Source organism: Oncorhynchus masou, unplaced genomic scaffold (genome assembly GCF_036934945.1).
Source record: "Oncorhynchus masou masou isolate Uvic2021 unplaced genomic scaffold, UVic_Omas_1.1 unplaced_scaffold_1853, whole genome shotgun sequence".
Lineage (NCBI taxonomy): Eukaryota > Metazoa > Chordata > Actinopteri > Salmoniformes > Salmonidae > Oncorhynchus > Oncorhynchus masou.
In genome coordinates this window covers 65620-91778 of record NW_027008362.1, presented here as the reverse complement: position 1 = coordinate 91778, position 26159 = coordinate 65620, and the positions used below count along the sequence as shown (strand labels likewise).

Genomic DNA, 26159 nt, shown 5'->3' with positions numbered 1-26159 from the left:
GTGGCGCAGACCACCTGTCTGGTGGTCCCCGGCATTTGACCCACGTGGAGTTCCTGAGTGCTCGACTGGCCTCTGGAACACCCGATCTGCGGCCAACAGAACGGAGTTCGCTCTCGCCTATGCCTCCCTCCGGTCCCTCGACTTCCTGGCGCTAAGCGAAACATGGATCGCCACAATGGCCTGCTACTCTGCTGCTCGCCGTCATACGATGTTCGCACACCCGAGCTTCTGGTCAGCAGGTGGCTGACGCGAGATCCTCGCTCTCCCAGAGCTCTGCTACTCTCTCCTCCTTGCCCCATCATCTAATAAGCACTCCTTTGAATTCCCGTGGCAATGCGGTCACCCGGCCCTTTCAGAAAGCTTGGCATCCTTACATCGTATCGGCCGCCAGCACCGGAGGATATTGAGCGTGCCTTGATAAGCTCCTTTTTCCTGGACAGCACCTCTCACAGTCCTGGGCGACTGCTCACGTCTACCTTTGACTCGTTCACCTCGCCTCCTTCTTTCTTTTGACCTCGCCTTCTACTCACAAAGACGAGCATCTCACAGATGCTCTATTCTTCCTAACCTCAGCTCCTCAATCTCCGACCACTACTATCCACCCTCTAAACTTACTTCACGCCTCGCAATGGTGATCCCAACCCATGCTCTCTCCCTCTCTCCTCTTCCATCCTATCATCTCTTCCCTCTGCTCTGCCTTCACTCAACCTTTCTCTGATTCCTACCTCCTCCCAACCCTCCTCTCTTTCTGCATCCGCTGACTCTGTCTATCCTCCAGGCCGCTCGTCCTCCTCCCGCTCCGTGGCTCGATGACCTAACGGCTCTGCAGAGGCTGAGCTCAGGCAGCAGTGGAAATGGAGGAAGCTCGCCTCCTCACGGGGCTGTATCCTTTCCTCCTCTTCTGCATTTTCCTCATCTGTCTCTGCTGCTAAAGCAGCACAAAACCTGAGACCCGGCATCTGCCTCTGGCCCACAGAACTCTTTACCCTTCTCCTCCCTCCTGAATCCTCACTCCCCTCCCCCTGCACTACCCCTCCCTCTGCAGATGATCAACCATTTAAGAAGATCGGCGACATCTCCACGTCGTTGCTTAAGTCAAGCGACACATGGTCTGCCCCTACCCTGTGCTCTGACTTCTCTCCCTCTCTCTCCAGATGGAAATGCTACGCTTCTTAATGACGACGTATACTCTTTCTGCCCATTGTCCCATCCTCTTCTCCAGACCATTCCGAGGACAACTCCCCTTACCTCACCTGCAGCTCATCGCTGACCGCAACTGTCCCTTCCGTCTTCAGAGAGCAGTGCAGCCTCGATCCCTCCGATATCAGCAGCAACTGCCAGTATCCCTTCTTTCTTTCTCTCCAAGAGCTCTTGGGCGTGCCCCCGGCCGGCTCTCCGGCCCGTCACTCTGTCAGGGCGGCCTTCAGCGATCCCAGATCAGTCGAGTTACAGGACTGAGGTCGGTCAACTGGACACATATTGCCCTATAAAGGCGCCATCGCTAACTGAAGCTGGCCTGCTATATAGCGGCGCCGTCGCTGCCGGTGCCTGTCGGCAGCTGCAGCCCCGTACTGTGAACCATCAGATCACTCTCACCCTCCTCGGATGGGCATACCTGACAGGTCGCTCTACCAGATGGCGTGGCGAGGATGTCTCCTCGCCGCGCGCTCACCACTGGTGTCCCCAGGCTCTGTTCTGGGCCCTCTCTATTCGCTATACGCAAGTCACTTTGGCTCTGTCATAACCTCACATGGTCTCTCCTAATCGCCCTTTATGCGACATTACACAATTCGGCTCTTCTCCTTTCCCCCTTTCTGGCCGGAGTGGCGAATATCTCTCCATGTCTGGCGAGGAGCATAGCGGTGTGGATGACGGATCACCACAGAGACGCAAAGGCAGGCTGCTCTCTCGAGGAAGCGTTCCGTGATCGCCGCCGCATCACTTGACAACTCCGTGTATCCTCCTCCCAGAGCGCTACTTGGCGTGATCCTGGACAGCTCACTGTCGTTCTCAACCAACATCATGGCGGTAGCCCGTTCCTGTAGGTTCATGCTCTACAACATCGCGGAAATGCGACCACCTTCACACTGAAGCTGGCGCCCGAATCCCTAATCCAGGCGCCCAAATCTTTCCGTGGATTACCGCAACTTCGCTGTGGCTGGAGCTCCCTGCCTGTGCCATTAAACACAGCTCGTCAGAGCGCTCTATTTTCCCAGGATTCTCTCGTCACCCGCATCGCGCTCTCTCCGCAGCTTTCGAATTGGCATCGCTACAATTGCTGCCTGCAATTTTGAGAGGCGGCACGCAATACCTCAGGCTCTGATCTACACCGAAATAGCGTTCATCGCACTCTGGCTTGCCATACTCCTACCATTGAGGAAATTGCAGTTCCGAACTCGGCCAATCAAAGAAACTGTTGCGGCAACTCTATTTTTTGATGGCAGAACAAAACACATAAAACGCCGTTGGAGTCTTCGAGGAACACCTGAAACCCCGCACTCTTCAAAGGTACACAGGATAGGTAAAGTAATCTTCTCGCCTTTACAATATTCGATGCACTGTGCCTGAAATATTGGCTGTTCCACTGGATGTCAGAGGTGAATTCACCAATTTATGTCGGCTCAGATAAGAAGCGTCTGCTAAAATGACACCCAAATATGTAATAGCAAATGTGAGGAGACAGAAATTTTTCCCATTCGTCCTTGCAAAACAGCTTGAGCTGAGTAATTGGATGGAAACATTTAATGGCAACGGACATTCTTTCACAGATTCTGATTGGGTCAGATGGACCTTGACTTTGGCCATTCTAACACCTGGATTCGACGATTTTTTGAACCGTCCATTGTAGATTTTTGCTTTATGTTTTGGATCATTGTCTTGTTGGAAGACAAATCTCCGTTTGTGCGGAGTCTTTGCAGACTCCATCAGGTTTTCTTCCGGAAATGGTGCATTTGGCTCCATCTATCTTCCCATCAATTTGAACCATCTTCTGTTTTAAAAGCTGAGAAGAAAAGCGATTCAAATATTGTGCTGCCACCCACAATGTTGACGATGACTATAAAGTGGCTAAAAATTGAAATATGAATGCTAAGCCAGGCATGGCGTTTTGCGTATTTGCAAAAATTGCTGTTCTCTAGCCGAAACACTCTCCCGCTATTGTCTCGTTTAGGTTGCTTGTGGCCCAACACAGACAGCACTTTTTATGGATATCTTTCAGAAGCTCTTCTTGCCCTCTTCCATAAAGGGGCACATTTGAAATATGCATTGTCCTATGGATGGAACTCCACCTCAGCAGCAGATCTCTGCGGATTCATCCAGAGTGATCATGGAGCCTGCCATCTCGTCATATATTTATTGAGCTCAGAGGGATTGGCTAGATCTTGAAGTAGGTGCAGTGGTCTGATACTCCTTCATTCAATATTGCTTGCACATTCTGAGATGTTGCAAAGCAGGAAATATTTTGTATCAAATCCAGCAAACTTTCTTCTGTAGTATGCGGTTTTTTTGACTGGTGTGGTTTCCGCTTGTTCTTCATGATACTCTCAGCTCTTTCGAGACCTCTGAACTATCTGAGTGCGGAAACCCCCATGCGGACAATTTTTGCACGAATTGAATTATATTTATCATCATTAATTTAGGTCAACATTGGATCATTCAGAGATCCTCGCTGAAGGCGCGCATTCTGGAAAACGCTGCACTGAAATAAAGGAAGCGGGCATTTGCACGCTAATTTCAGTTTTTGATTTTGATTAAAAAAGTTTGAAATATCAATAAATCGTCGTTCCATATGGTATATTACACTTGTTATTGATTCTTCGCAAGTATGTTTATATCTTATATTTGAAGCCTGAAATAATGTGGCAAAGTGCCCAAGTGGGGGCCGGATACTTTGTAGATATATATATATATATATTGAGGTAATAGTATTGAGTAATTATATTTATATTGTTTGTCATTTCTCAAAAATCCCAGGTAATGAGCTCAGAAATGTTTTAATTTAGGAAATATATTCCCAAAGTACTGATTTTCGTAAAACTGAAGGCTTTAATAATGGCGTATTTGGCTGGAAATGGGGGTGGGGACCCCTATATAGACCCTCTTGAGACTGACATAGACTGTGAGACTTGTAAATAGACCCCACTGCCATAGACCCCTATTAAGGATTTGCCATAGACCCTATTGGGAACCCCTGCCATAGACCCTATGCACATCATGTACGTGGAATTATTTGTCGCAATGCTGTAATATCTTGGATTCGTCATTGGCAAGACTATTGCCATATTGCTTTTATCCCAATCGTCTGATTTAAGAAATTACCAGAAAGTGAAGTAGTAAGTGTACAATTGGAAACGTAGGGGCTATATGGACTTTATATTTAGTGGGAAATTAAAGCTAGTAAGTAGAAAACTAAATTGAAATTATTTAAGCGGAACAAAGAGGCGAGTAAAATTGAAGTGACTAAGCGGGAATTAAGCCACTATATAATTTAGGGTTTCAAGAATAAAAATTTAGTGGGGATAAATAAACGGTGGTTGGTATGGGGAAAGGATAGAGGGCTATTATTATTAAATAAATTTAGGAATTAGGGATTACGAAGTAAGACAATTGTAATAAATGGGTAGCGACTTAATAATAAGAGGGATAGCGATAGAATAGTGGGGGTAACGAAATGGGGTAGCGGGACGGGGGGATTTAGCGACTAATTAAGGTAGTGACTTTAGTGGGAATTAATAACTAAGAGGAATTAGCGACTAGTAAGTAGCGGGGTAGCATTTTAAGGGGTAGCGGGCGGACGTAGTAACTTTAGTAAATTAGCGACTAGAGGGTAGCGGGGATTAAACGAACAGATGGGAAATAACATTTTTAATTAGGGACCGGAAAAACGAGTGGGTAGTGGGGATTAGCATTTTAATAGGGTATAATATAATATTGGGCGTGGGGAATGAAAACTAGTGGGAATAAAATAAATAATAATTAATTAAGCGAATAGTGGGAATTTAAGTACTTGACTTAGAAAGTATAGGGACGGGTGTGTGGTAGCATTATTGAAATTAAATTTAAAATGAAATTGTAACTAAGAAGGAAGGAGTAGCGGCGGAAGTGGGGGTAGACGTAGTGGAAATTTAGAGACTAGAGGGGGTATTAGCATTTGGGCGGGAATTTGGGAGCGGGTAACAAATAGTAGTGTAATAGTGGGGGTAGCGAGCTAGTGGGGTAGTGAGAGGGTATTAGAGACTTTAGAGAACTGAAGTGGGTAGCGGCGAGTGGTAGAATTTAATTGGGGGGTAACGGCTAAGAGAAATTAGCGGCAGGTGGGGAGCAGAGGCGAGTGAAATTGGGAATTTAGAGGGAGCAAAAAACTAAGTGGTGAGATTTAATGGAAACCATACATGAAAGTAAGGCGTAAGGCGAGTAGTAAAGAAATGAGTAAATGACTAAGTGGCGATTTATTCTTCTCAGTAGAAACCTTTTGCCAGAATTTCCCTTATGCCACAAGAAATATTCATGAAAAAACCCTGTGGCATTTGAAGTAGACACAGACACACTAATTGTAGGCCTGCCCGGCATGAAGTCAGCACAGAGCACATCTTGATACTCTAAGCAGACAAACTTATAACATGGGGCGAGTGTGGAAACATAACATGGAACAGTAGACTATAACATGGAAATTGTATTTGATGTAGGCACAACATGGAACAGTATTGTTTGAATTAACAGAGGCTTATAACATGGAACAGTGAGTTCACAGTGTAGGCTTATAACATGGAACAGTGTAGGCTTATAACATGGAACAGTGTGTTTACAGTGTAGGCTTATAACATGGAACAGTGTAGGCTTATAACATATAACATGGTTCACAGTGTAGGCTTATAACATGGAACAGTGTGTTCACAGTGTAGGCTTATAAAATGGAACAGTGTGTTCACAGTGTAGGCTTATAACATGGAACAGGCTTATAACATGGACCAGTGTGTTCACAGTGTAGGCTTATAACATGGAACATGGAACAGGCTTATAACATGGACCAGTGTGTTCACAGTGTAGGCTTATAACATGGAACAGTGAGTTCACAGTGTAGGCTTATAACATGGAACAGTGTAGGCTTATAACATGGAACAGTGTGTTTACAGTGTAGGCTTATAACATGGAACAGTGAGTTCACAGTGTAGGCTTATAACATGGAACAGTGTAGGCTTATAACATGGAACAGTGTGTTCACAGTGTAGGCTTATAACATGGAACAGTGTGTTCACAGTGTAGGCTTATAACATGGAACAGGTGAGTGTGTTCACAGTGTAGGCTTATAACATGGAACAGTGTGTTTACAGTGGAGGCTTATAACATGGAACAGTGTGTTCACAGTGTAGGCTTATAACATGGAACAGTGAGTTTACAGTGTAGGCTTATAACATGGAACAGTGTGTTCACAGTGTAGGCTTATAACATGGAACAGTGTGTTCACAGTGTAGGCTTATAACATGGAACAGTGTGTTCACAGTGTAGGCTTATAACATGGAACAGTGTGTTCACAGTGTAGGCTTATAACATGGAACAGTGCAGGCTTATAACATGGAACAGTGCAGGAGTATAACATGGAGCAGTGTGTGGTAGATGTAAGGTATTTCTAGGCTAAGTGAAGTACCGTACCTGTAATCTTAACCAGTCCAGTCTCAGAGCCCTGAAGTCAAACTCCTCTCCATTTTCCACTGTTGAGGGACATTTTATCTTTATTTAACTTGGCAAGTCAGTTAAAAACAAATTCTTATTCACAATGACGGCATAGGAACAGTGGGTTAACTGCCTTGTTACGAGGCAGAACGACATATTTTTACCTTGTCAGCTCTGGATTCAATCTAGAAACCTTTCTCTAACCACACTACTAGTCTACCTGCCAATGCTCTGACCACCTCTACACTCTAACCACTAGGCTACCTGCCACCTCTACACTCTAACCACTAGGCTACCTGCCACCTCTACACTCTAACCACTAGGCTACCTGCCACCTCTACACTCTAACCACTAGGCTACCTGCCGCCCCTACACTCTAACCACTAGGCTACCCTACCTCTACACTCTAACCACTAGGCTACCCTACCTCTACACTCTAACCACTAGGCTACCTGCCACCTCTACACTCTAACCACTAGGCTACCTGCCACCTCTACACTCTAACCACTAGGCTAACTGCCACCTCTACACTCTAACCACTAGGCTAACTGCCACCTCTACACTCTAACCACTAGGCTACCTGCCCCCCTCTACACTCTAACCACTAGGGCTACCTGTCACCTCTACACTCTAACCACTAGGCTACCTGCCGCCTCTACACTCTAACCACTAGGCTACCCACCTCTACACTCTAACCACTAGGCTACCTGCCACCTCTACACTCTAACCACTAGGCTACCTGCCACCTCTACACTCTAACCACTAGGCTACCTGCCCTCTTTACACTCTAACCACTAGGCTACCTGCCACCTCTACACTCTAACCACTAGGCTACCCTACCTCTACACTCTAACCACTAGGCTACCTGCCACCTCTACACTCTAACCACTAGGCTACCTGTCACCTCTACACTCTAACCACTAGGCTACCTGCCACCTCTACACTCTAACCACTAGACTACCTGCCAACCAACTAGACTACCTGTCACCTCTACACTCTAACCACTAGGCTACCTGCCCCCTCTACCTCTAACCACTAGGCTACACTCTAACCACTGCTACCTGCCCCTAACCACTAGACTACCTGTCACCTCTAACTCTAACAACTAGGCTACCTGTGTGGTATCACACACCTGAAGTAGGACCTTGCATTAGATATGAAATCTAGATTTCAGATACATTTGGTTTACCTTGCTTGATAGTCAGTGCAGACAAGGTGGAGACAAATGATGTCATCAGGACTGATTCTTCTTCTGGACAGACATACATATTCTACAGGACAGAATAGTCAAAACAGTAATAGAAGCAACGTCCTCTGGGATAAATGCTTTCTTAGACTAAAAACAACATATACCGTATGATGATAAGTCACAATTATTTCGGTCTGCTCTGAAATAATAAAGGCCCAAGAGTAGATCCTTGAGGCATACCACATTGTATTGTGTCTCTATTCAATTCAAGTTTCAAACAGTAAGCCCCGCCCCCACCCCCGCAGCGTGCCCGGGAGGAAATGGCATCCTGGTCTTTGGAGGAGATTAGGGAAAGAACATCCTGGACTTGAGACGACATAATGGCAGGAGACAAGAGCCCCCCCCCCCCCCCCCAGGCCCCCCAGTACCTGCATGGTGTCGTTGAGGAGCAGGGCATCAAACTGGGCCAGGTACTGGACATGGTAGCGTTCCACCACACGGCTGTACTTAGTCATCAGGGTCCTCAACCTCTCCATGTAGAACAGGAGTTCAGCCATCTGCCTGCAACACACACATATACAACTAGTAACTACTGTATCAACAGTAGAACTATACAGTACATAAACTAGTGACTACTGTATCAACAGTAGAACTATACAGTACATAAACTAGCGACTACTGTATCAACAGTAAAATATACAGTATATAAACTAGTGACTACTGTATCAACAGTAGAACTATACAGTACATAAACTAGTGACTACTGTATCAACAGTAGGAACATACAGTACATAAACTAGTGACTACTGTACTGTATCAACAGTAAATCTATACAGTACATAACCTAGTGACTACTGTATCAACAGTAAATCTATACAGTACATAACCTAGTGACTACTGTATCAACAGTAAATCTATACAGTACATAAACTAGTGACTACTGTATCAACAGTAAAACTATACAGTACATAAACTAGTGACTACTGTATCAACAGTAGGAATATACAGTACATAAACACAAACTAGTGACTACTGTATCAACAGTAAAACTATACAGTACATAAACTAGTGACTACTGTATCAACAGTAAAACTATACAGTACATAAACTAGTGACTACAGTATCAATATATAGTACATAAACACATGACAACAGTATGACTTTACTGTGCTTTAACAACCAGATACAGTAGCTGTTGTATAAGCTTCTTCTCCATTGTTTAGTTGTGTGACTTGAATGCTAATGTTAGGTTCAACTTGCAAAACTTTAATGTACAGGAGAGCCACTTGAAACAAACATATTCTTCACACATTCTCCTCAGCATGCTAATATGGTACTGTATGTATTTAGGGCTGATATTGGAGATAGAAAGTGGCATGGCAGGAGCGTCTGCTGTGGTGAGAGGTTCTGCTGTGGTGAGAGGGTCTGCTGTGGTGAGAGGGTCTGCTGTGGTGAGAGGGTCTGCTGTGGTGAGAGGGTCTGCTGTGGTTAGAGGGTCTGCTGTGGTGAGAGGGTCTGCTGTGGTGAGAGGGTCTGCTGTGGTTAGAGGGTCTGCTGTGGTGAGAGGGTCTGCTGTGGTTAGAGGGTCTGCTGTGGTTAGAGGGTCTGCTGTGGTTAGAGGGTCTGCTGTGGTTAGAGGGTCTGCTGTGGTGAGAGGGTCTGCTGTGGTGAGAGGGTCTGCTGTGGTGAGAGGGTCTGCTGTGGTGAGAGGGTCTGCTGTGGTTAGAGGGTCTGGTGGTGAGAGGGTCTGCTGTGGTGAGAGGGTCTGCTGTGGTTAGTCTGCTGTGTGTCTAGTCTGCTGTGGTCCTCTGGAGTCTTGGTCTTGGGAATATTCTCTGAATATCTGACGAGCCACAGGACCTCGTCACGGGAAAACGACAGAGCCATGAAGACAAACAACACCTTAGGGATGGATTGACATTAAAGGGTGAGGGGGAGAGAGGATTGACATTAAAGGGTGAGGGGGAGAGAGGGAAAAAAAACTTGAACATTTAGCAAAAGACACATCACTGTTTGACCATATTCATGTACTGAACATAGAGAGCTCTGAAATAAAAACACACAGCAGTTTGTCTGTTTATTATTGTATAGAACGAGAGGTCAATGCCAGTAATGTAATGTAATACATCGCTGATGATAATGTCCAAACATACAGGGAAGCTGAACATGCAATAGATTGGCACTATTAGCCAGATGAACTAAATGAGTTCATGTACCTTGGGTCCCAGAAGTCCAGGTTCATCCTCCAGGACTTTGACCAGCTCCTTCAAGGCGTTCCTCAGGAAACTTCTCCTCTCTCTGTGCATGGCTCCACTGACATACATATGACAACACACATAGTTATCTATATTCTTGACTTTAACTGTTAATCATATGGTGGCCATGGTTGCTGGTTCCAATCAGTCTCGAAGGACCATGAAAAAGAGTGCTACTTGCTGTTGACGTTAAATGGGAGACCAATCAAATCAATCGGTGGCGCTATCTGAAGCAGTTCCATCATTTCAGGCTCAGTTTGAGTTAAAAAATAAATGGTTTTATACACAAGCAGATAACTCACCTGTTGACTATAACATGCTCGCGACATTCTTTGATATCGGCGATACGCTTACTGTACCTGTCACAACGAAACGAGGAAGAGCTATCAGTAAGATTATAGTTCAGTACGGTACACGTTACCAGACAGGGCCTCTCCCAACAGCATCTTAGCGCCACCATCATAATTCAATTAAGACCTTTGTAGGAGCTTTGTTAAATATGCTAAAATATGCTAACCAGCAATGTTTTTTGTTGTCTACAAGAGCATTGGGAAACAGGGCCCGGAACATTGGGAAACAGCGCCTAGAACATTGGGAAACAGGGCCCGGAACATTGGGAAACAGGGCCCAGAACATTGGGAAACAGGGCCCGGAACATTGGGAAACAGGGCCCAGAACATTGGGAAACAGGGCCCGGAACATTGGGAAACAGGGCCCGGAAGATTGGGAAACAGGGCACGGAACATTGGGAAACAGGGCACGGAACATTGGGAAACAGGGACCGGAACATTGGGAAACAGGGCCCGGAACATTGGGAACCAGGGCCCAGAACATTGGGAACTAGAATCAGCTTGACACCCAGTCCAATCACTCTGAGGACAGAGTATAAATGTCATAATAATGACGTACCCTTTCAGGCCATCGAAGTAGTCCTCTGTGATCTTATGGATGTTGATTGTCTCATCCCTGATGATGGTGAGATGAAGGCCGCTGCGGAGGGCCATCTTCCACAGCTCCTGAGATGACTGGTTGGTGTTCAGACTGCTATGACACAGCAGGTAACCCACTGGAGGGGAGGAGAGATCAAAACGTGAATATGGGGAATAGAGTGCAACCACTGAAGTCTTTTTATTTTTTCAGAAGGTAGCCTAGACTGAGTCTGAAGATAATAACTAGCACTCACGAAGGATCCATCGCTCCATCACCTCTAAGGACAAGTACTCACAGGCCATCTGTGGGGAAACACAAGTTAGTCATTTAATCAGTCAATAATAAGTCATCAATAGACGTCTCTGATTATTTTACAGATGTCATGTGACTTATTGTACTTTATGATAACACAAAACATGCTAACGATCATATTTGGCTGTTACAGATACACACGCTAACTTCTCCTAAAGGAATTTATATCCAGACACAATACTCAATACAAAATATGGTATGTGCCATGATATTAGGTATACACTGTGTGTTTGTGTAGTGGTCTCTGTTTCTTGGCTGAAGTTTTGAATCCCACATGAAGAGAACCACGGGCACAGAGACTAACACAGAACACTATGGTACAAAGACGCCAGTGGCTGCCTTTTTGAAATCTGCAGACAGGGACATTCTAGGGAGGGGGAAGAGAGGAGGAGAGGACAGAAGAGGAAAAAAAATGAAAAAGTGAAGAGAAGAGAAGATAAGAAAACAAAAGATAAGAGATTAAGAGAAAAGAAAACAGATTAGAGTAGAAAAGGGGAAAGGACAGTCTCACAGTGTCACAGCAGGCAGGGTCCAAAGGAGAGGAGAAGAGGAGAGGGGGAGAGAGGAGAGGAGATGGGGAGAGGAGAGGAGAGGAGAGGAGAGGGGGAGAGAGGGGGAGAGAGGAGAGGAGAGGGGGAGAGAGGAGAGGAGAGGAGAGGAGAGGAGAGGAGAGGAGAGGAGAGGAGAGGAGAGGAGAGGAGAGGAGAGGAGAGGAGAGGAGAGGAGAGGAGAGGAGTCTCACAGTCTCACAGCAGGCAGGGTCCAAAGGAGAGGAGAAGAGAAGAGGGGGAGAGAGGAGAGGAGAGGATAGGAGAGGAGAGGGGGAGAGAGGAGAGGAGAGGAGAGAGGAGAGGAGAGAGGAGAGGAGAGGGGGAGAGAGGAGAGTCTCAAAGCAGGCAGGGTCCAAAGGAGAGGAGAAGAGAAGAGGGGGGGAGAGGAGAGGAGAGGAGAGAGGAGAGGAGAGGGGGAGAGAGGAGAGGAGAGGAAGAGAGGGGAGTCTCACAGTCTCACAGCAGGCAGGGTCGAGAGGAGAGGAGAAGAGAAGAGGGGGAGAGAGGAGAGGAGAGGAGAGGGGGTGAGAGGAGAGTCTCACAGCAGGCAGGGTCCAAAGGAGAGGAGAAGAGAAGAGGGGGAGGAGAGGAGAGGAGAGGGGAGAGAGGAGAGGAGAGAGGAGAGGAGAGGGGGAGAGAGGAGAGTTTCACAGCAGGCAGGGTCCAAAGGAGAGGAGAAGAGAAGAGGGGGAGAGAGGAGAGGAGAGGAGAGAGGAGAGGAGAGGAGAGGAGGAGGAGAGGAGAGTCTCACAGTGTCACAGCAGGCAGGGTCCAAAGGAGAGAGAAGAGAAGAGGGGGAGGAGGAGGAGAGTCTCACAGTGTCACAGCAGGCAGGGTCCAAAGGAGAGGAGAAGAGAAGAGGGGGAGAGGGGAGAGGAGAGGAGCAGGCAGGGTCCAAAGGAGAGGAGAAGAGGAGAGGGAGAGAGAGGAGAGGAGAGAGGAGAGGAGAGGAGAGGAGAGGAGAGGGGAGGAGAGGAGAGGAGAGGGGGAGAGGGAGGAGAGGAGAGGAGAGGGGGAGAGAGGAGAGTCTCACAGTGTCACAGCAGGCAGGGTCCAAAGGAGAGGAGAAGAGAGGGGGAGAGAGGAGAAGAGAGTCTCACAGTGTCACAGCAGGCAGAGTCCAAAGGAGAGGAGAAGAGGGGGAGAGAGGAGAGGGGGAGGAGAGGGGGAGAGAGGAGAGGAGAGGAGAGGGGAGAGAGGAGAGTCTCACAGTGTCACAGCAGGCAGGGTCCAAAGGAGAGGAGAAGAGGAGAGGGGGGAGAGAGGAGAGGAGAAGGGGAGAGAGGAGAGGAGAGGGGGAGAGGGAGAGTCTCACAGTGTCACAGCAGGCAGGGTCCAAAGGAGAGGAGAAGAGAAGAGGGGGAGAGAGGAGAGGAGAGAGGAGAGGGGGAGAGGGGGTGAGAGGAGAGTCTCACAGTGTCACAGCAGGCAGGGTCCAAAGGAGAGGAGAAGAGAAGAGGGGGAGAGGGAGGAGGGGGAGAGAGGAGAGGAAGGAGAGAGAGGAGAGGAGAGAGAAGAGGGGGAGAGAGGAGAGGAGAAGAGAAGAGGGGGAGAGAGGACAGTCTCACAGTGTCACAGCAGGCAGGGTCCAAAGGAGAGGAGAAGATGGGGGGGAGGAGAAGAGAAGAGGGGGGGGGGAGAAGAAGAGGGGGAAAGATGAGAGGGGAGGAGAGAAGAGGGGGAAAGAGAAGAGGGGGAGAGAGAAGAGAAGGGAGGGAGAGAGAGGGCAGTCTCACGGTGTCGCAGCAGGCAGGGTCCAGCATGGAGGCAGGTGCGCTGAGGAGACTGAGGAGCTGAGCGCTGCGCCACTGTTCTGCAGGAAGGTTCCTCCTAGGGTACAACATCTGTAGGGACAGGAGGGCCTCCGTCACACCCTGGGAAGAGAGGGGGAAGGAGGGAGAGGGTGGGAGCGAGAGAGGGAGAGCTCCGTGATAGAGTTATAAAGCCGAATAGCAGTCCAAATCAGGAATAATGACCCACTCTAACATTTACAGTCGTTTTCAAAATACAGTTAACATTACCCTAGAGAATATACAATCGTCAATATACCCTAGTGCAGTGGTCACCAACCGGTTAATCTTCAAGCCAACAGTAAAGGCTATACGTTCCTTTTATTTATTGTGTTGTGCTGTTGGTGGTAAATGCGCTTGATTCGGAAGCCCTGAGCATCGGGTAAACAACGTGTTGCCATTGTGAACCATTTCAATTTGTCTGAAAAGACCAACTCCGCCTATCTGGTGAACTAGGAGATCTGTGGCTAAATCGAGTTTGCCTACTGAGCTGGCACATCGGATAGCTCAAATCACCGTGCTTCCAGAACTCCCACGACCCCGGACACAGCGGTGTTTGATACTAGCCTACGTAAGATGTTAGAGCGTTTTAAAACCCAGAGACTGTCAAAATATTCAGCAAAGCGTTATTGTAAAAATAATAATAATAATTCAGCACTGTCAACACTGTCTTTAGTCAACATTATTACAAAACATAAAGTGTGCTTCTCTCTACTTCCAGTCGCACTGCAGCTGTCATGAATGAATAGCCAAGTGTATCATCAGCCCCGCGTGTTTAAATATATTACTGGCAGCTCATCATGTCTATTTTAATATCGATGAGTTTTCTTTCTCTGGTCATAGGAACAACATGAATTGCGCATGAGGCAGATTCGGTGCGACTTGAGTTTCCCCATCAGGTGGAAGACCGTGTCCCTCTCTCTGGTCAGTCTCACCAGAGGAAATGAAGGAGAGAGCAGGGACGGTGAGAGGCGGATCCTCTGCTGTTTTCTCCCTCCCTGCGCGAAGACTAATGCTGTGTTCAACACAACTGAGAACTCAGAAATCTACGACTTCCGATTTCAGTCCGTTCAAGACAACGTTTAAAAGTACTTTTTTTTTAACGAGATCCGACTGGGATTTTTTTTTTTGAACGGTCATCCAACTCGGAATCTCTGACGTCTTTGTGAATTGAATATGTGAATACGCAATTGACAATTACCTTAGTGTGAGGGCCGAATTCCTCAGTCAGTTTCTTAATGGGCTGTTCATACTCCATAAACATTTGAGCCAGGCGCTGGTACGCAGGGTCACTGGAGGATCAATCAAACAAACAATCAATCAGGACTTAGTCAAATCAACCACACATTCATACATGTATACACATACACTGCCATGTACAGGACCAACTCATGCCAACACCAATATCATGTGGTGCCACTACCATGTACAGGACCAACTCATGCCAACACCAATATCATGTGGTGTCACTACCATGTACAGGACCAACTCATGCCAACATCAATATCATGTGGTGTCACTGCCATGTGCAGGACCAACTCATGCCAACACCAATATCATGTGGTGTCACTGCCATGTACAGGACCAACTCATGCCAACACCAATATCATGTGGTGCCACTACCATTTACAGGACCAAATCATGCCAACACCAATATCATGTGGTGCCACTGCCATGTACAGGACCAACTCATGCCAACACCAATATAATGTGGTGTCACTGCCATGTGCAGGACCAACTCATGCCAACATCAATATCATGTGGTGCCACTGCCATGTACAGGACCAACTCATGCCAACATCAATATCATGTGGTGTCACTACCATGTACAGGACCAAATCATGCCAACACCAATATCATGTGGTGCCACTACCATGTACAGGACCAACTCATGCCAACACCAATATCATGTGGTGTCACTGCCATGTGCAGGACCAACTCATGCCAACACCAATATCATGTGGTGCCACTGCCATGTACAGGACCAACTCATGCCAACACCAATATCATGTGGTGCCACTGCCATGTACAGGACCAACTCATGCCAACATCAATATCATGTGGTGCCACTGCCATGTACAGAACCAACTCATGCCAACATCAATATCATGTGGTGCCACTACCATGTACAGGACCAACTCATGCCAACATCAATATCATGTGGTGCCACTGCCATGTACAGGACCAACTCATGCCAACACCAATATCATGTGGTGTCACTACCATGTACAGGACCAAATCATGCCAACACCAATATCATGTGGTGCCACTGCCATGTACAGGACCAACTCATGCCAACACCAATATCATGTGGTGTCACTACCATGTACAGAACCAACTGATGCCAACATCAATATCATGTGGTGCCACTGCCATGTACAGGACCAACTCATGCCAACACCAATATCATGTGGTGCCACTACCATGTACAGGACCAACTCATGCCAACATCAATATCATGTGGTGTCACTGCCATGTACAGAACCAACTCATGCCAACACCAATATCATGTGGTGTCACTGCCATGTACAGGACCAACTCATGCCAACACCAATATCATGTGGTGCCACTGCCATGTACAGGACCAACTCATGCCAACATCAATATCATGTGGTGCCACTACCATGTACAGGACCAACTCATGCCAACATCAATATCATGTGGTGTCACTGCCATGTACAGGACCAACTCATGCCAACACCAATATCATGTGGTGCCACTGCCATGTACAGGACCAACTCATGCCAACACCAATATCATGTGGTGTCACTACCATGTACAGGACCAACTCATGCCAATAACTGACTGACTATCTTCTTTCTCAGCCACAAAAAAACAAAACAGATTCACCATCCTTTCAAGTGTCCTTCATTGTCACTGTTGGGAGCTGTATTTATTTTTATTTTCCCTTTATTTAACTAGGACAGTCAGTTAAGAACAAATTATTATTTTCAATGGCGGTCTAGAAACAGTGAGTTAACTGCCTGTTCAGGGGCACAACTTCAGTTCGGGGATTCGCTCCCGCAACCTTCCGGTGAAGGTTGCCGACAGTCAGTTAAGAACAAATTATTATTTTCAATGGCGGTCTAGAAACAGTGAGTTAACTGCCTGTTCAGGGGCAGAACTTCAGTTCGGGAATTCGCTCCCGCAACCTTCCGGTTTACTAGTCCAACGCTCTAACCACTAGGCTACCCTGCTGTAGTGGTACGGTACACCTCTCCTTCTAAACTCCAGTGGCTCTCCATCTGCAACCACTGAGGATTATTGTGAAGTGACTGGAGGAAAATGACTCTTTGTTTCATGTCTGTACAGTATTTTCCTCCTCCTCGGTGTCTTCGATCAAGATAAATGTCTTCCTTTCCATTTTAGCTACACAATTAAACATGCTGTGAAATAGGAGGACTGGAAATGTAATTGTACTGTTATGCACTCTGGGAAATGAATGGAAGGATGTGTTGTTATTGCCAATTAAAAAGCTATTAATTATGGGTAATCATCTTTGCAGTGCTTGGCTATATTGATAGCTACAGTCAGAGGATTTAAGTTGCCGTACTGCAGCTAATACCATCCTTTAATGAATGATGAAGACATCAGGTTTTCTGTCATAAACTGACATTTAAATGCCATCTTTCATTGGACGAGAGGGAAAAGCCTGTGTCAGCTAATTTCTGTCATGAATTTAATTAAGACTGAAATGAGCTTGCAGTGTGAGTAATGTAATCTGGTTAGTTATTTTACATGTACATTGTCTTTTCAGAAATGTCAATGAAAGATATATTGAACACAAGCTCAATCATTTTCAATGAGGATTGTTTCCTTTCCAATTTGAATTCCCGAATGACTTCCTTAAATTAAAACTGTATTGGAAAGGTTGATAGATGTAACTGGCCCCACCTGCTGCCATTGGACATCTCGTGAGCACAGTTGTACATGCCCACCAGGACCTTCTTGTCTTCGACGCGTGAAAGCATGACGATGACAGATATATATGTGATGATCAGCTCCAGGTAGTTCTTGGTGAAGTCAAAGTTCACCGCCTGATGAATGAATGAATAAATGAATGCACGAATGAATAAATGAATGCATAATTAAATGAATGCATGCATGAATAAATGAATGCGTAATTAAATAAATGCATGCATGAATAAATGAATGCATAATTAAATAAATGAATGCATGTTAAATAAATTAATGCATAATTAAATGTAATAAATGCATGACATGTTTTTAAATTAATGATTCAGGTTAAAAAAGTAGGTTAACACGATAACATATAAATGAACTGTATGTTGTGATACTTACAGTGGCCCTAGGGGGCAAAGTAGATACCCTATCCTATCTACTAGTGTGGGATGCTTTACTCACAATGTTGAAGAAGCACTGGCAGGCATCAATTGTATTCAGCAGTTCATAAACATGATCCTGAAAAAAAAGTGAATCTGTGGTCAGAACACAGGGTCGGTACAGCCAGGTGTTGCTCTGTAACAGTACAGACGTCACATAACGCAGTGGGTTCATGTTGCTCTGTAACAGTACATACGTCACATAACGCAGTGGGTTGATGTGTTCGTGTTGCTCTGTAACAGTACAGACGTCACATAACCCAGTGGGTTCATGTTGCTCTGTAACAGTACATACGTCACATAACGCAGTGGGTTGATGTGTTCGTGTTGCTCTGTAACAGTACAGACGTCACATAACGCAGTATGTTGATGTGTTCGTGTTGCTCTGTAACAGTACAGACGTCACATAACGCAGTGGATTGATGTGTTCGTGTTGCTCTGTAACAGTACAGACGTCACATAACGCAGTATGTTGATGTGTTCGTGTTGCTCTGTAACAGTACAGACGTCATAACGCATAACGCAGTATGGGTTGATGTGTTCGTGTTGCTCTGTAACAGTACAGACGTCACATAACGCAGTGTGTTGATGTGTTCGTGTTGCTTTGTAACAGTACAGACGTCGCATAACGCAGTGTGATTGATGTGTTCGTGTTGCTCTGTAACAGTACAGACGTCACATAACGCAGTGGGTTGATGTGTTCGTGTTGCTCTGTAACAGTACAGACGCTCGCATAACGCAGTGTGATGATGTGTTCGTGTTGCTCTGTAACAGTACAGACGTCGCATAACGCAGTGGGTGATGTGTTCGTGTTGCTCTGTAACAGTACAGACGTCACATAACGCAGTGGGTTGATGTGTTCGTGTTGCTCTGTAACAGTACAGACGTCACATAACGCAGTGGGTTGATGTGTTCGTGTGTAACAGTACAGACGCCGTGTTGATGTGTTCGCTCTGTAACAGTACAGACGTCACATAACGCAGTATGTTGATGTGTTCGTGTTGCTCTGTAACAGTACAGACATCACATAACGCAGTATGTTGATGTGTTCGTGTTGCTCTGTAACAGTACAGACGTCACATAACGCAGTGTGTTGATGTGTTCGTGTTGCTCTGTAACAGTACAGACGCCACATAACGCAGTGTGTTGATGTGTTCGTGTTGCTCTGTAACAGTACAGACGTCACATAACGCAGTGTGTTGATGTGTTCGTGTTGCTCTGTAACAGTACAGACGTCACATAACGCAGTGGGTTGATGTGTTCGTGTTGCTCTGTAACAGTACAGACGTCACATAACGCAGTGGGTTGATGTGTTCGTGTTGCTCTGTAACAGTACAGACGTCACATAACGCAGTATGTTGATGTGTTCGTGTTGCTCTGTAACAGTACAGACGTCACATAACGCAGTGGGTTGATGTGTTCGTGTTGCTCTGTAACAGTACAGACGTCACATAACGCAGTGGGTTGATGTGTTCGTGTTGCTCTGTAACAGTACAGACGTCACATAACGCAGTATGTTGATGTGTTCGTGTTGCTCTGTAACAGTACAGACGTCACATAACGCAGTGTGTGTTGATGTGTTCGTGTTGCTCTGTAACAGTACAGACGCTACATAACGCAGTGTGTTGATGTGTTCGTGTTGCTCTGTAACAGTACAGACGGACGTCACATAACGCAGTGGGTTGATGTGTTCGTGTTGCTCTGTAACAGTACAGACGTCACATAACGCAGTGGGTTGATGTGTTCGTGTTGCTCTGTAACAGTACAGACGTCACATAACGCAGTATGTTGATGTGTTCGTGTTGCTCTGTAACAGTACAGACGCCACATAACGCAGTATGTTGATGTGTTCGTGTTGCTCTGTAACAGTACAGACATCACATAACGCAGTGTGTTGATGTGTTCGTGTTGCTCTGTAACAGTACAGACGTCACATAACGCAGTGTGTTGATGTGTTCGTGTTGCTCTGTAACAGTACAGACGCCACATAACGCAGTGTGTTGATGTGTTCGTGTTGCTCTGTAACAGTACAGACGTCACATAACGCAGTGGGTTGATGTGTTCGTGTTGCTCTGTAACAGTACAGACGCGTCACATAACGCAGTGGGTTGATGTGTTCGTGTTGCTCTGTAACAGTACAGACGTCACATAACGCAGTGGGTTGATGTGTTCGTGTTGCTCTGTAACAGTACAGACGTCACATAACGCAGTGGGTTGATGTGTTCGTGTTGCTCTGTAACAGTACAGACGCTCACATAACGCAGTGGGTTGATGTGTTCGTGTTGCTCTGTAACAGTACAGACGTCACATAACGCAGTGTGTTGATGTGTTCGTGTTGCTCTGTAACAGTACAGACGTCACATAACGCAGTATGTTGATGTGTTCGTGTTGCTCTGTAACAGTACAGACGTCACATAACGCAGTGTGTTGATGTGTTCGTGTTGCTCTGTAACAGTACAGACGGACGTCACATAAAGCAGTGTGTTGATGTGTTCGTGTTGCTCTGTAACAGTACAGACGTCACATAACGCAGTGGGTTGATGTGTTCGTGTTGCTCTGTAACAGTACAGACGTCACATAACGCAGTGGGTTGATGTGTTCGTGTTGCTCTGTAACAGTACAGACGTCACATAACGCAGTATGTTGATGTGTTCGTGTTGCTCTGTAACAGTACAGACGTCACATAACGCAGTATGTTGATGTGTTCGTGTTGCTCTGTAACAGTACAGACGTCACATAACGCAGTATGTTGATGTGTTCGTGTTGCTCTGTAACAGTACAGACGTCACATAACGCAGTGGGTTGATGTGTTCGTGTTGCTCTGTAACAGTACAGACGTCACATAACGCAGTATGTTGATGTGTTCGTGTTGCTCTGTAACAGTACAGACGTCAAATAACGCAGTGGGTTGATGTGTTCGTGTTGCTCTGTAACAGTACAGACGTCACATAACGCAGTGTGTTGATGTGTTCGTGTTGCTCTGTAACAGTACAGACGTCACATAACGCAGTATGTTGATGTGTTCGTGTTGCTCTGTAACAGTACAGACGTCACATAACGCAGTGGGTTGATGTGTTCGTGTTGCTCTGTAACAGTACAGACGTCACATAACGCAGTATGTTGATGTGTTCGTGTTGCTCTGTAACAGTACAGACGTCACATAACGCAGTATGTTGATGTGTTCGTGTTGCTCTGTAACAGTACAGACGTCACATAACGCAGTGTGTTGATGTGTTCGTGTTGCTCTGTAACAGTACAGACGTCACATAACGCAGTATGTTGATGTGTTCGTGTTGCTCTGTAACAGTACAGACGTCACATAACGCAGTATGTTGATGTGTTCGTGTTGCTCTGTAACAGTACAGACGTCACATAACGCAGTGTGTTGATGTGTTCGTGTTGCTCTGTAACAGTACAGACGTCACATAACGCAGTATGTTGATGTGTTCGTGTTGCTCTGTAACAGTACAGACGTCACATAACGCAGTATGTTGATGTGTTCGTGTTGCTCTGTAACAGTACAGACGTCACATAACGCAGTATGTTGATGTGTTCGTGTTGCTCTGTAACAGTACAGACGCACATAACGCAGTATGTTGATGTGTTCGTGTTGCTCTGTAACAATACAGACGTCACATAACGCAGTATGTTGATGTGTTCGTGTTGCTCTGTAACAGTACAGACGTCACATAACGCAGTATGTTGATGTGTTCGTGTTGCTCTGTAACAGTACAGACGTCACATAACGCAGTATGTTGATGTGTTCGTGTTGCTCTGTAACTACAGACAGCAACAGGGAATAAACACCTGCAATTCATGACTATCCTCATGGGACCATTATAAATAATACAGACTCCTTTGAGAAATGCCACAGTCTATCCAAAGAAATTGAGGGAAACATCTGAGTGTGTTATTTCTTGTATCAGCATTTTAATACATTTGAAAATGTTCTTTTCTGAAATTGGATGATATACTGATGTGTATAGTTTTATGTGTATTATCATCACAGTCATGAAACCCCCCCCCCCCCTACAGTCCACTACTGTAACCGTCATCACACATAATGAATAAGGCACAGGACACACTTCCCTCTGTACAACAACACATCTCAATTTGACTCCCCTTGAAATATATATATATTACTTCATTCGGAGGAGAGAGAAAAAAAATATAGTCACTTTATATGTTAATTCTGTTCGGATAAATTGTAGTTTTGTGCTTTGAATATCAAATGCTATATGGAACAGTGTTTCATGGGCCAATTCCACACATTCCAGAACTAGAATGTCTGATTCAACTAACGAAGGGCTTGATGATTAGTTGACCTGCAATACATAAAATAAGTGGACCTGGCTGGGGGGGGCCCTGGAGGAGAGATTGGGAAACAGTGATCTGGAAAGACTCACCCTGAACTCCATAACGTCCATGAAGGAGTCATAGTAGCTGGACATGGCCGCCATCACCTCGGACTTGTGTTTCTGGATGCCTACCAGATACTGCTGCTTTCATTCATGACATATCACATGAGACACGTTTTACAGATTATCATTCAGGTTTATTGGATTCAGAATTAAGGGGTGGATTGTGGTTATGCTACTTACACTATTTCCCCTGAAGTCAATGTTGGGGAACTTCTTGTTGATGTATTTGACAGATGCTTCCATGTTCTTGTCTGTCAGGTATTGTGGCCGAAGCTTGGGATCCAAGCACGTCTGGAACAGAACCGGCCTGGGGTTAGGGTCAATGACATTTTCATCCACTCAATTCAGGAAATTAACTATTGAATTTAGTATGATCAAATTTGTTTTTTTTGGCTCCTGACATGAATTATGGGCCTAATAAGTTATTTACGGGGCCTGAAAAGTTTGGTTGTGTTTTGATTAAAGTGAGACCAATATTTTGACAAACGTAGCTAGCAGATCTGTGCTGAGGCTTTGTAAGTGTGTCGTAGCAGGAGTCTGGGTGGATGCAGATCAGCCTGGTTTCCTGTGTGAACTTCCTCTTCAAGGCAAGCTGACACTCTGACAATATATATTCTTTCCGCAGCAGCCACCAAGCTAACTATATTGAGAGATTTTGAAAATTCTAGAATGTTAACGATCGATGATTTCCCATCCCAGTGTTTCCATCCACACGGTTCTCCATCACAAACAGGGCAGAAAGCTGTGAATGTATTAGGAGAAAAAAACCTGTGACTTTCCTTCAAGTTCCTTTTTTTTTTTTAAGTGTCGCCATTCTCCTTAACAGATCTCCCTCCTCCTCTCTCACCTTCTTAATGTAGTTCATACGCAGCAGCACCCCTGTCCCTCTGTCGTTGAGGATGGTGAGCTTCTCAGCTAGCTTCTGTTGGTAAGCCATGGCCATGGTGCTCCTCTCCCCCCTACTGTTACAGCCCTGGTCTGTCTCCTCTCCTTCAGATCAGGAAACAGTCTGTGACAGCCAGACTCGAAGACAAGTGCACCCAGCCACACCCTGTCACCCTGCTGTCACGTGATTGGTGGAGCTATACTAAATAACGGAACTGGAGTTGTGGATTTCCTGTCGGTGTGTCAGTTAAGCCAACAGTTACACTCTCACTCGTTGTGTGTATTTTACACATGTCAGAGTTGGTAGTCGTTTACCGTAATGGTACCTTCCCAATCAGGAGAGAGGATATGGTCCTCTATTTGAAGGGTACTATAAACACTTTATTGCACATACATAACAAGTACATAGTCATTATCGCAACAAATCACCTATTTGGCTCAGGTGGTAGAGCATAGCGCGTTCAACGTCAGGGTTGTGGGTTCGATTCCCATTCAAATGTATAAACTACTGTAAGTTGCTCTGGATAAGAGCATCTGCTAAACGATGTAAATGTTCTTCGGCTCTGGAAAAAATACCCAAATCTAACTGCCTGTAGCTCAGACATTGAAGCAAGGATATACATACTCTTGATGTCATTTGAAAAGGAAACACTTTGAAGTTTGTGGAAATGGGAAAGGAATGTAGGAGAATATAACATATTAGATCTGGTTAAAGAAAATACAAAGGGGAAAAAAATGTTTTATTCATTTTGTACCGTCAGCTTTTCCAAGAGAAAGGCCATAATGTATTATTCCAGCCCAGGCGCTGATCCAATGAACCATTGAATTTCTGGAATAAAAAGATTGTATCAAGACCGCCCAAATGTGCCCAATTGATTTATAACTTCATATAAGTTCATAATTATTAACTGTCCTGAAACAATAGCATGCCTTTATTTAACTGTATTAGCTACTGTACATTTGACAGTGCAGTTAGATTGGCAAGAATTTAAGCTTTCTGCCAATATCAGATATGTCTATGTCCTGGGAAATGTTCTTGTTACTTACAACCTCATGCTAATCACGTTAGCCTACGTTAGCTCAACCGTCCCACGGGGGGGGGGGACGACGACGACACCGATCCTGCCTGTAGAGGTTTTCATTAGTTAACAACACTGCAAGTTAGTGAGTGAATGGTGAGAATAGACCAGAGAGCAGTGTTCCATCCGTCTCCATTAGATGGCACCCTATTCCAGCTTGTGGCTGAGCTAAATACCATGCTGCAGTATTACATTTACATTTAAGTCATTTAGCAGACGCTCTTATCCAGAGCGACTTACAGTATAGCCTGGTTTTGACATACGGAGATGAAGCCTAACTATTCTGTTCCTGGACTCAATATAGAATCTCCCCTCAAAGGGATTTCTTTGTCCAAGAATATATAGGCTTAACCTAGCCTGGTCCAAGATGTGTTTGTGCTGTCTTGCCATTGTATGGTAATTGTCTCATGGACTTGGTAAGACAGTAAAAACAGATTTAGGACCAGACTAGACTTACCTTGGGTCTGGGAAACAGTTTTTTGGAGCTAAGACTATCTATCTATAAAGCCCTTTTTACATAAGGTGTCACAACGTCCTTATACAGAAACCCATTCTAAAAGCCCAAAGAACAAGCAACGCAGAAACCCCCGTGGCTAGGAAAAACTCTAGAATGGCAGGAACCTAGAAAGAAACCTAGAGATGAACCAGGCTCTGAGAGGTGACCGTCCTCTTCTGGCTGTACTGGGTAGAAAGGAACCAGGCTCTGAGAGGTGGCCAGTCCTCTTCTGGCTGTACTGGGTAGAAAGGAACCAGGCTCTGAGAGGTGGCCAGTCCTCTTCTGGCTGTGCTGGGTAGAGAGGAACCAGGCTCTGAGGGGTGACCAGTCCTCTTCTGGCTGTGCTGGGTAGAGAGAAACCAGGCTCTGAGAGGTGGCCAGTCCTCTTCTGGCTGTGCTGGGTAGAAAGGAACCAGGTTATAAGGGGTGGCCAGTCTTCTTCTGGCTGTGCTGGGTGGAGAGGAACCAGGCTATAAGGGGTGACCAGTCCTCTACTGGTTGTGCCGGGTGGAGAGGAACCAGGCTCTTGGATGTGGCCAGTCCTCTAGTGCTGTACTGGGTAGAGAGGAACCAGGCTCTGAGAGGTGACCAGTCTTCTTCTGGCTGTGCCAGGTGGAGATTATAACAGTACATGGCCATTAAGGCCAGATCGTTCTTCAAGATGTTCAAACGTTCATAGATGACCAACAGGGTCAAATAATAATCACAGTGGTTGTAGAGGGTGCAACAGGGCAGCACCTCAGGAGTAAATGACAATAGTGTTTTCATAGCTGAACATTCAGCGGTCGAGGCAGCAGGTGTGGTAGAGAGCCAGCGAGACAATGACTTTATGACAAATTCATAAACTATACATGATTCACAAGCAGACCCATTTTCAACTTACGTATGAAAACAATTACTTAAATACGTAGTGATTTGACAGCCCAATTCAAATAAGTTTATATATTTTGACAGTTATGGGACAAACAATAGAAAATATGGTTCCAGGCAAAAATCTAGAAACACAAGGTCTTCATTAACAAACTAACTAACAGCTCTGAGATACAGCACTAACAGCTCTGCGATACAGCACTAACAGCTCTGAGATACAGCACTAACAGCTCTGAGATACAGCACTAACAGCTCTGAGATACAGCACTAACAGCTCTGAGATACAGCACTAACAGCTCTGAGATACAGCACTAACAGCTCTGAGATACAGCACTAACAGCTCTGAGATACAGCACTAACAGCTCTGAG

At 45.6% G+C, this 26159-nt stretch overlaps 1 protein-coding gene across 1 annotated transcript; it reads right to left on the bottom strand.

The window, feature by feature from the left end:
• Positions 1 to 1781: 1781 nt before the first annotated feature.
• Positions 1782 to 23500, bottom strand: LOC135532452 (nck-associated protein 1-like). Its single transcript, XM_064959961.1, has 16 exons — positions 23308 to 23500; positions 22641 to 22751; positions 22446 to 22538; positions 18062 to 18118; positions 17591 to 17733; positions 14898 to 14988; positions 13643 to 13780; positions 11297 to 11345; positions 11023 to 11179; positions 10416 to 10472; positions 10075 to 10171; positions 9642 to 9760; positions 8287 to 8419; positions 7859 to 7940; positions 6649 to 6707; positions 1782 to 2054 (listed from the first exon to the last, which is right to left on the bottom strand). The coding sequence occupies exons 1-16, from the start codon at positions 23401 to 23403 to the stop codon at positions 1782 to 1784; spliced, it is 1755 nt and encodes a 584-aa protein (XP_064816033.1). The 5' UTR covers positions 23404 to 23500.
• Positions 23501 to 26159: the final 2659 nt, after the last annotated feature.